The sequence below is a fragment of the Anser anser genome (assembly GCF_964211835.1).
Source record: "Anser anser genome assembly, chromosome: 12".
In the NCBI taxonomy this organism is placed as follows: Eukaryota; Metazoa; Chordata; class Aves; order Anseriformes; family Anatidae; genus Anser; species Anser anser.
In genome coordinates, this window is record NC_139733.1 from 14591296 (window position 1) to 14601382 (window position 10087).

Here is a 10087-nt window from a genome sequence, read left to right on the forward strand (position 1 = left end):
TCGGCACAACCCCCCCCATGGGGAACAGCACCCTGCTCTGCATCCCCTGCTTGAGCTGTTCAAGCCTGCAGGGAGAGGGAGAGCAAGCACCACGGGTAACCCACAGCAGCCGGGGGCTCCCCAGGGACCCCACCGCTGCGGGAGGTACAGAACCCCGCAGCAGAGCCTCGGGCAGGCCGGGGACACTGCTGGGCAGCGCCGCGTGCCTGTGCTCACACCAACGGCGCTGCTGGCAAGAGGCACGCGTAGCCTAACGGCTCATCGCAGCTCTGCCGTGCGTTAACCACCGGACAAGTGCGCTGTACTTCCACGTTATGTGTATTCTCCTGGGGGAGCCCCCCCAGCATGCCGGGGGCTGTGCAGCCCTGACCTCTCCCAACACCCTCCTGCACGCCGAGAGCCGCTGCTGGGCAGCCGGGCTCTGACAGTTCCTTCCGCAGCGTTTCTCCCTCGGGAGCAGCGATGGGGGAGCGCAGCAGCCCCTGCACACCCGGCAGGCGAGGGGCTCGGTCCGTGGCGGAGGCGGGCGGCACCTAGGCCTCCGTGTAGGTGCCCCGCGGGGGGATGAGCCCGGCAGCTACGAGGCGCCCTTCATTCGTTAGGAAGTTGAAGGTGGCGCAGGCGTTTGGCTGGGAAACGAAAGAGGATGAAGGGGTCGGGAGGGTGAAGGGGTCAGGAGGGTGAAGGGGTCACACTGCCCCTGTCCGTGCAGGGGGCTGCCCCCAGCCGAGGGCAGACCCCTGAGGCAGGACCCCCTCCCTCCGGCCCGCCTGTCCCCCAGGACGCCCCCACGTCCCCCCCTCACCGTGTCCTGCACATCCACGGCGATCCCGCACGCCCGCATCTGCTTCACCACGGCGGGATGGAGCCGCTCCACCCTGTCCCCGGTACCCAGCACCAAGATCTCTGCAACGGGACGCGGCGGGGGCAGAGGGGGGCTGGCGGGGACCCGAGCCCCCGACGCCTTCCCCTAAGGGTGCCCGGAGGAGGGGTGGCTGCCCCACGTACCGATCGGGGGCTCCAGCAGCCGGAACAGCGACAGGCTCTGAAAGGAGATGTCCTGGTAGGAGCCGACCTGCGGGGACAGCGCGGTCCTGAGCGGGGCGGCTCGGTACCGGCACCGGCACCACACCGGTCCCATACCGGCCCCATTCCCGGTCCCATTCCCGGTCCCGGTCCCTTCCCGCCCGCACTCACGTTCCACTGCAGGATGGCTCGGGGCAGCACGGCGCAGGGCCCCACCACCACGCTGCCGCTGATGGTGAAGCCGCGGATGCTGTAGCCCTCGATGAAGGGGCTGCTGGGGTTCTCCGGCTGCAGCACCGTCACCCGCGTCCGCCGGTACAGCTCGTCGTCCGACGGCAGCAGCCGGTAACCGCGGCACGGCGCCCTGCGGGGACCCGCGGCGCCTCAGTACCGGCGGGGAGACCCCCACCGAGCCCCCCAGGACCCCCCCGGCCCGCACCGTGCCGCCAGCCCCGCTCCCTCCCGGCCCAGCCGCCGCAGCGCCGCCGCCGCCATTTTGTCGCCGCCGGATGCGGGGCGCGGCCCCGCCCCTCCCGGTGCCCCCCCCCCCCCCCCCCCCCATCCCGCCCGGTCTCCACGCGTGGCGCCCCCGTGGGCTCGGGGCCGTGGGGGTGCTCTCCCCCTCTCACTATCGCTTCTCGCCCCCCCCCCCCCCCCCAGCCCCAGCCCGTGACAACGGCACCCGTGGGGAGGGGCCCGGGCTGCCCTGACACGGGGCGGCGGGGACACCGGGGGACACCGGGGGGACACCGGGGGGGGACACACGGGGGGGTCCCGTGGCGGTGGCCCCGTAGCGGGGCTGAGGCCGGGGACTCCGGTGGCGGGCGGCTCCGCTGGCGCCGGGTCCGCCCGGGGCGGGCTTTGGCCCCGGCTCCGGAGCAAAACCGAAACCGGCAGCGCCGGGAAGGGGAAGCGGGCGGCACGGCGGCGGAGCGCTGCCTCCGGGGCTCCCCGCTCTGCCCCGGCCGTGCCCGGGGGTCCCCCCCGGTCCCGCGCCACCGGGGAGGTCGCCGGAGCTGCGGGTGCCCGGCGGGCGGAGGTGAGCGGCGGCGGGCAGCGCCGCGCCGCACCGGGGAGGCGGCGGGGGGCTCGTCCGCCCTGCACCGGGGGGCTCGGGGGGGGACCGGGGGGCGCGGAGCCCCGCGGGGGGACGTGGGGGCCGTCCCCGCGGCCGTCCCGCCGAGAGCGGGGCGCTCAGCCCCGGAGCAGCGGGGACCGGGCGGTGCTGGCCGTGCCCACCGGGCTCCTGCTGCCCCGTGGGGCTGCGGGCGATGCCCCCGGTGCGGGGTGGGGAGCCCCGGTGTCGCCCTGTGGCACGGCGGAGCCCCCGCCAGCCCCGCCGTGCTGCCGTGGCCTCCCCGGTTCCCGTTTCCCCTTCTCTCCGTGCTGTGCTCGGCGGGGAGCTGGGGGCACAGCGGCGGGGGGCCGGGACGGCAGCCACAGCCCCCTCCCCATGCCATGGGGCTGGATCCAGGGACAGGTGTATCGGGAATCCCCGGTGTCGGTAACGGAACCGCTCCCGCCAGCCCACCGGGCCACCCTACAGGGGTAGGGGAGCCGTCGGGATTCCCCACACGGCAGGGGACGGTTTCATTTCCCCGGGTGCCCGAGGGGCTCCTTGCCAGGGCTGGGTGACACGGGGCTGGCGGCAGCGGGGGGGGCGTGCTGTGTCAGTCTCCGGCACCCCCGGCACAGGTGCCGAGGCGGGTGCCCTCCCTCGGGGCCGGCTCGGGTTTCCGGGCCCCGCTGAGGGCTGCTCCGGTGGCACCAGATGCTTCAGCCCCACCGGGGCTTTGTTCGGAGCCGTTTCCTTGTGGCCCTCCCCTTGGCACTTGGCCCGCGGCGAGAGGGGGGGAGCAGCGACACAACCCCGGCCTCTCCCAGCACCCCCAGCCACAACCGGCCCGGCCGCGGCCCCCGCGCGGCTCCTCCACCCCGGCGGTAAGTCGCCCTTCTCCCCCTTGGCCCGGTTGACCCGGGTGCGGGGCGGTGGCCCCCCGTGCCCGTCCTTCCACGGCGCCGGCGCGGGCAACGGAATCCCAAAAGCAGCTGTCCCCGCTGCGCCCAGCTGCCCTGGGATTTCGTTACCCGCGCTCCCGCCTCTGCCTCAGCCGCCACCGCCATGCACCCGCCGTCCCCACGCCTGGCCAGAGCCGCTCGCCCTGCTCTAACCCCTGTGTGGGGCCGTGCGGGGAGCAGGGGGGGGTGCAATGGGGCTTCACGGCCAGCCTCGTGGCTCAGCCCCGCATGCCGGGGGCTCTCCGGTGGGCTCATGCTCCTGACGGCTAAAGATAGCGGCTCGCTTCCTGGGGACGAACCACCAGGGCCAGCGTGCCGAGTGGTGGTGGCCTCCAGCTCCTGGCCATGGTGGAGAAGACGTGGCCACCTGCTTTGTGGCGTGTGGGTCCCGAGATGCTGCACGAGCCTCGTGCCACCGCCAGCCCGTGCGGGGCTCTCCCCGTCCCCCTGGGTGTCGACGGGCGGCAGGAGGCCGTGTGCCGGCAGGGGTGAGCGGTGCTCGGGCAGGATCCAGCCCCCAGAGAGAGACGGCTTTGGAATGACACGATCACTCCCGCTGAGCGCGCAGCCAGAGAGCCATCGGGGATGTCGTGTCTGTCCAAAGCTCTTTCGGCACCTCTGAGAGCCCCCCCCAGGGCTGCACAGTGTGCACAGGAGCCCTTTTCCTCTGCTGCAAGGAGCTGCAAAATGACGGCGCTGCCATGTGCTGGCCCCCCTCGGTGCTCCGGTGACGGAGAGGGACAGAGCCAGCCCCAGCCCTGCCCTACAGGCCCCATTGAGCGGCTCTGGGGGGGGGGATATCAGCCCAGCGTGCGTGTTCCCCCCCCCCCGGCAGCCAGGCATGGGGTCCTGGGCGGCTCCTGCCCTGCGGACAGTCAGCAGTTGGTCTGGTGTGAGCAGCGATTCTCAGATCACCTCTTGGCTGTGGGTGGTGCAGGGAGCACCCCACCTCGGGGGCTGCCTGGGGGGGCTGTCCCCATGGGGGGCCTGTGTCCCCCGCTTCAGGTTTTGGACTTGCAGGGCCCACGGAGGAGCTGCCGGGTTCCTGAGGGCGCCCAAACAAAGGGCTGCGCTGCCGGCATCGCCCTCGCCCTGCCGTGCACATAAGCCCCGGAGGAACCGGTTTGGGCCCTGCGGGCAGAGCGGCCCCCCCACGGCACGGAGGGAAGGGCGGGGGGGAACACACGCTCCCGGCTGCCACGGATGGGGGTTTCGGCGCTTCCTGGATACCAGCTCCCCACAGACCAGGCCCCGTGGCACGGGGCTGCAGCCTGGGTGACGCACGGCCCCACCAGGAAGCGAGGCTGGGGCTGGGTGGGTGCCTGCGGGGAGCCGCTGCCGGCCCCCCCGGGCCCTGTGCTGCAGCTGGGGACATGAGATGGGGACCTGCTCCTGCAGGGACGGCAGTGCTGGGGGAGCCGAGTGGCACAGCGCGGGGCCCCGCTCGGCAGAGCGGCCACCGCAGAGGAACCGCGCTCTGCAGATGGAATCGCGAGCACGAGGGCGCGATCTGGTCGCTTCCATCTCCTTCCTGCCAGGCCGCGCTGCTGGGGCGGGCTGATAAGGAGCGGGGCTGCAGGCAGCGGGTCCCCGCCGCAGCTGGGGGGTACACGATGGGGTGCGCAGCCCCGTGCCCCGTTTCACCGCCCCGGTTGCGAGGCCCGGAGGCTCCATGTCGGCAGCGTGTGGGCACGCGGCGCGGCCGCTTTCGGTTTTGCTTCCTGCCGCCCCCAGCCGGGTTTGGGCGGGCGCCGTGCGGGAGGCGCAGCCCCAGGGCTCGGGGCGCCCACCGCAGCGCGGCCTGCGGCTCCCCTGGGGGCTCCCCTCTGGGCCCCGCACCCTCCCTGCCACACCGCCATGGCCAGGCCGTGCCGGGCCGGCTCAGCCCCGCGGGATCCCCCCGCTGCAGGGCCAAACGCCCGCAGCCCCCCGGGCCCCCCCGGCCTGCTGGGGCCGTGCCCGGCGCCCCCCGTTGTGGCCGTGCCCCCCCCAAGGCAGTGGCCCGCCACACCCAGCATGGCGGCGCCGCACCGCCCGCCACACCCAACATGGCGCCACCGCGCTCGCAGCCCCCAAGATGGCCGCCGGGCAGCGCCCAAGATGGCCGCCGGGCCGCGCCGCGCGCCTCGCTCAACATGGCGGCCGCGCCGCTGCGGGGGCGAGGGGGCTCGGTGTCGTCACTTCCGCTCCGCCACCGGAAAGCGGCGGCCGGGCTGCTATGGAGACGGCCGAGTGCCGCCCGGCGGTGGCGGCGACGCTGCGGGCGCTGAACGCGGCGCTGGGGGGGCCGGCGGCGCTGTGGGTGAAGGAGAGCAGCGCCCGCAACCTGCGGCACCGGGACTTCCTGGCGCCGCGGGCCGCGCTAAGGGCCGCCTTCAGCGGGGGGCAGGTAGGCGGCGGGGCGGGCAGGCCGCGGGTAGGCCGCGGGGCCCGAGGGCTGAGGGCGGGGGGCGGGGCCTCCAACCAGGGGGCGTGGCCTCGGCACGTGCGGAGCCCCGACCCCCGCGCTTCTCGGCCCGCAGGTGCCCGCTGACGTCATCGCGGGCGTGACGTCAGCGTCGGGCCCCGGGGTGCTGGCGGTGCGGGGCTGCCAGCAGACGGCGGCGGGGCTGGCCGTGCAGCTGCGGCGCCCCGAGGCCTTCCGCCGCCTGCTGGGCCCCCCGCCCGGCCCGGACCCCCCGCCCGCCGCGGGGCCGGGGCCGGAGGCGGTGGTGCTGCACTGCCCGGCCCTGCGCAGCCCCGCCGCCCTGGCGCCCCGCCACCTGCGCCCCGTGCTGCTCGCCGACCACCTGGCCCAGCTGCTGCGTGCCCAGGGGTGAGTGCCTCGCTGCCCCCGCGTCCCGCCTGCGCTGTCCCTGCCGCACAGCTGGCACGCTTTTGGTGCTCGCCCGCAGGGTCAGCGCCCGCCTGGTCCCTGCTGTCAGCAACCAGGGGAGCCTGGAGGTCCTGCGGCAGCTCCGCGTGGAGTGGCCCTCTGGCGGTGCCGCCAGCCCCGATGCCGTCTCGGCCTTGAAGCAAGCGCTCAGCCGCTGTCCCTACGCCGCAGCGTGTGAGCCAGGTGCGGCCTCGCTGCCTGAGGATGTGATCTGTAAAGTGCACCTAAAGAGCTTCGTGGAGCAGCAGGGCTTGGCGGGCTACGACCCCAACCTGGATGTCCTCCTAGGTGAGCCTCACGTGGACGGTGTCTGGTGTAACGGCAGGGGGAGAGGCTGCAAAAGGCCTGCCTGTTTTTTCCAGTTCTTTTTACAGAGAATAAGGGGCGTTTAGATTCAGTTTCCTCCTTTTACTCCCTTTCAATCTGGTTTGAGCCAGAAACACAGACAGCCTGGGGCAGACCCAGCTGGTGGGAAATGAGCTCTTTGTCCCACTCTGAGTGTCCTTCCTCCTTTCAGTGACGGAGGGGAAGCTGCGGTCCCTGGCTGAGCTGCAGCAGGCCGTTCTGCAGTGCACGGTGAGCGACCCCGCGGTGCTGCCTGGCGACCGCTCTCCAGATATTCCCTTCTGTCACGTGGCAGCGTTTGAACTCACTGCTGTGCTCTGCCGCAGGCTGGAGGCCAAGGGAGCCGCTGCAGCGTCGTGCACGTGGTGAGCTGCGAGGAGGAATTCCAGCAGCAGCAGATGGACCTGCTCTGGAGGATTTTGGATCCAGGAGCCCACGCAGCTTCGCAGGTGAGGAATTTCACACCTTCCTCATTGTGGCCCCCTGCATCCTTGTGCTGAGGCAGCCTGTCTTCAACCTCTGCAGTGGATGCTGAGGCCCAGCCTTGCACCTTTGCAAGTGTTCCTTTCCCTTTGGCAGCCCCCCTGCTCGTGCCTGGGCAGCAGAGCAGTACCCATTCCCTTGGAATTTTAGCACTAAAGAAGGAAGAACCGGAGAAAACTGCAGGGACGCAGCTAGAACAGGACTGTTCTTAACTGAATGCAATGCTGTGTTTTAGCAGCCTCCCCTTTTCCCGTGGCACCTGTTCCCATGATGTGAACAGAGGTGTCCCTGGCAGCTCTGCAGGCGCGGTTCTTCCTGCACCGCATTTCAGCAGAACTTCTGAGCCTTTGACTCTGAGCCTTTGTCCTCCTCCCTCTTTCAGAAGCACCTTGTCTGTGGGCCAGTGAAGGTGACGAACCCCTCGTTCCCCATCGGGGCAGACCAGTACTTTCAGTAAGTTGGTGCTGAGCAAGGAGCCCGTTGTGCTGCTAGCCTGACGAGTCTTGTGCTGTGCCGTTTGGCCCTGCAGAGCTCCCTGGTGGTGCAGGGAGAATCTTGTGCAACCCCAGGTTCCTCTATTCTGCTTTTCTGTGCCCCGGGGCCATTTCTAGAGGACGGGGGATGCAGGACGGGGCAGGGGAAGAAGGAGAACAACTGTTTTGCCCTCCCTGGGCTCAGCGTCCCCCTCTCGCAGTGCTGCTCTGGCCCTGTCAGTGGACAGGCAGCAGGGACAGGAGCTGAGCTGCTGCCTCCCCGCATTAGCAGACAGCCCTGGCATGGAGGCATCCCTTTTAAAGCCAAAAGGCGGAGCCTGGGCCCACTGCAGCAGCATTTTCACCCCTGCTAGCAGCAGTGCTGCTGTCCCTGGCCTCCCACGGGCACGTTTTGTGTGCTGTTGGTTGGCTGCAGCAGGGCTGATGCCCCAGCAGCCTGGAGGCTGGGGGAAGACTGGGGGTGCACGCTGGAAGGAGGCGGTGGCTCTGAGCATGTGTTCCTCCCAGGCTCCGAAAGCGCCAGATGTACGACGCCTCCGTGCTGAAGTACGGGGAGCTCGCACAAGGTGAGAGGCTGAGGGGCCGGGGCTGGGGAGGCGCCGTGGTGCCCAGCCCGCAGCCCAGCCTCAGCAGAGCCCCGCAGCCCCAGCGGAGGTTTCCTGCCGGGGCTGCAGCGAGCTGTGCCTGACGCCACCTGCGTTTCCTGCAGATGAGGCCTGGACTGAGGTCGTTGACACCCTGACGGTGGCTGCCATCAGGTTCGAGCTGCTGAGCACCGCGCACCGCAGCCAGGTAGGACGCCCACGAGTGCTGTGGTTTGCACAGAGCGGGGCAGGCGGAGGAGCAGCAGGAGCAGGGGGACACGAAGCACGGGGTGAGGGGAGGCACTGCACAGACCCTTTGGCTGCCCTGAGCTCGGGCAGGGGCTGGGTTTCCACGGGGTGCAGCAGTGGATGCGCAGGGTACGGGCATGGTGCTCAGCGCGCTGCTGGTCGTGTTCTGCCTGGTGGGGACAGCTCCGCTCCCCCGGGGGAGGCACAGGGCTGGCTCCACGCCACGCAGCCCGGCCCGCAGCTCACCCCTGCCCGCAGCTCACCCTGGACCTGGAGGCCAGCAGCATCTCCACAAAGGGAACCAAGAGCGGCGCCTTCGTGATGTACAACTGCGCCCGGCTGGCCACGCTCTTCGACACCTACCTGCGGGCTGTGGAGCAGGGTGAGTGCCCGCCCTGCCGCCCCCTCCCCTAACAGCTGCCCTGGGGCTGGTCCTCGCGCCTGCAGGCTTCTCTGGCCACAAGTGCGGTCTCCCCCCTTCCTTTCCAGGAACGTACCCGCCTCTGCCACCAGCAGCCACGCTGAACTTTTCCTGCCTCCGGGAAGAGGTGAGTGCAGGGGAATGGGGCCCGCGGAGACCTGCGTGCCCGCAGCTCCCCGGGATGGCTGCTCCCGTCCCTCTCTGACAGGCGTACGCCTTCCGCAGGGAGAATGGCTCCTGCTTTTCAACTACCTCCTGCCTTTCCCCGAAGTCTTGCAGCAAGCAGCACAGCTGCCCGCGCCCAGCAAGGGGCACCGGATCACAGCCAACACCGAGGCAGTAAGTGCCGCGTGCCAGCGCACCCATAGGTGCTCTGAGAGCCCTACCCCTGGGCGAGGCCCCGCGTCCACAGGGTGGGTGCTGAGGGGGATCCCTGGGGGGCAGACAGCTGCACGGGATGGCTGCAGCCTGGCCAGGCCCCTTTACTAGCACGAGCTCCGTGTTGCAGGTGTGCAAGTTCCTGATCCAGCTCAGCATGGACTTCAGCTCCTACTACAACCGGGTCCACGTTCTCGGGGTGAGTCGCATGGCCCCGGCTGGTTGTTGGAGGGTTGCAGCCCTGTAGTCATGCCCAGGGTGGGGACCAAGCTGCGGGGTGGCTGCGCTGGCAGCAGGCTGCTGGGTGCCAGCAGTGACAGCCCTGCAGAGCCCCTCAGGGACACGGAAGCAGGGTGAAGAGGGAGCGATGTCAGGAAATACGGCCACCGCCCCGTGTCACTGCCCTTCTCCTTGCAGGAGCCCTTCCCTCACCTCTTTGACCAGATGTTTGCCCGCCTCCAGCTGCTGGGAGCAGTGAGAGACTTGTTCCACCGTGCCCTGGCGACTCTGCACCTCCCTCCTCTCAGCCAGATCTGAGCCACCTCTGAGGAGTGGCACCACGGAGGGACAGCCACCAGCACCGCCAGGGGAAGGACAGGCCCCGGGGCTGCCTGAGGGCCACGGAGGGAGAGTCCAGGCCCACCTGCACCCCGTAGTGGTGCCTCCCCATTCCCAGACTGCGTTCTGAGGGTTTTAGATGTGCACCCCGTAGCTGTGCTCAGCGTGGGCCACCCGCCTGCTGGGGAGGAGAGCCTGCAGCGTCCTGGGGCACACCAGGGGAGGCGGCGCAGCAGGGGACCAGCACACCCACAGCACCAGGCACCCATCTCCAAAGCCATTTATTGAAGGGCAGCTCTGCTGGCAGAGAGCTCCTGCGGCCCGAGGGCTGCCGACAGGCCAATTGGCCCGGTACATCCAATACAGTCGTTGCTGGACAAATGCTGCACGTCTGCCCCTGCCGTGAGCACCGAGGGGACGGGAGGGACGCGGGTGTGGGGACTGTGGAAGGGTCAGTGCTGAGCCCAGGGCAGGAGAGCCGTGCTGCTGCCTGTTCCCACACCGCTGCCCAGCTGCAGGGAGCAGGGCAGAGCAGCGCCTGCATGCAGCCCCATGCCCCAGGAGCACAGCCCCAGGTTGTTTGGGGCGGTGGGACTGCACCCAGAGCACAGCCCCTGCCAGCACAAGCCCTGGAGTTGCTGAGCGCTGCCTGGGG

General features: G+C 70.5%; 2 protein-coding genes across 2 annotated transcripts; one reads left to right on the top strand and one right to left on the bottom strand.

Moving 5' to 3' along the window:
* Positions 1–300: 300 nt before the first annotated feature.
* Positions 301–1555, bottom strand: NDUFAF3 (NADH:ubiquinone oxidoreductase complex assembly factor 3). The gene is made up of 5 exons (XM_083796242.1): positions 1466–1555; positions 1198–1390; positions 1009–1075; positions 806–906; positions 301–629 (listed from the first exon to the last, which is right to left on the bottom strand). Exons 1-5 carry the CDS (start codon positions 1519–1521, stop codon positions 534–536), a joined length of 513 nt encoding a protein of 170 aa, XP_083652368.1. The 5' UTR covers positions 1522–1555; the 3' UTR covers positions 301–533.
* A 581-nt stretch (positions 1556–2136) lies between these two features.
* Positions 2137–9816, top strand: DALRD3 (DALR anticodon binding domain containing 3). Its single transcript, XM_083796244.1, has 13 exons — positions 2137–5434; positions 5568–5860; positions 5940–6208; positions 6438–6496; positions 6592–6714; positions 7131–7201; positions 7750–7808; positions 7952–8034; positions 8334–8457; positions 8565–8623; positions 8722–8835; positions 9005–9073; positions 9292–9816. The coding sequence occupies exons 1-13, from the start codon at positions 4718–4720 to the stop codon at positions 9409–9411; spliced, it is 2160 nt and encodes a 719-aa protein (XP_083652370.1). The 5' UTR covers positions 2137–4717; the 3' UTR covers positions 9412–9816.
* The last annotated feature ends 271 nt before the right edge of the window (positions 9817–10087 follow it).

What these genes read in the sequence shown, in the direction of transcription:
- DALRD3 (XM_083796244.1), top strand. Translation starts at nt 4,718, where the DNA reads ATGTCGGCAGCGTGTGGGCACGCGGCGCGGCCGCTTTCGGTTTTGCTT. An exon ending in CAGCTGCTGCGTGCCCAGGG is followed by an intron (nt 5,861 to 5,939) that starts GTGAGTGCCTCG and finishes GCTCGCCCGCAG; the next exon opens with GGTCAGCGCCCGCCTGGTCC. An exon ending in GTACGGGGAGCTCGCACAAG is followed by an intron (nt 7,809 to 7,951) that starts GTGAGAGGCTGA and finishes CGTTTCCTGCAG; the next exon opens with ATGAGGCCTGGACTGAGGTC.
- NDUFAF3 (XM_083796242.1), bottom strand. Translation starts at nt 1,521, where the DNA reads ATGGCGGCGGCGGCGCTGCGGCGGCTGGGCCGGGAGGGAGCGGGGCTG. An exon ending in GGAGCGGGGCTGGCGGCACG is followed by an intron (nt 1,391 to 1,465) that starts GTGCGGGCCGGG and finishes GGGTCCCCGCAG; the next exon opens with GGCGCCGTGCCGCGGTTACC. An exon ending in GAGCCATCCTGCAGTGGAAC is followed by an intron (nt 1,076 to 1,197) that starts GTGAGTGCGGGC and finishes CTGTCCCCGCAG; the next exon opens with GTCGGCTCCTACCAGGACAT.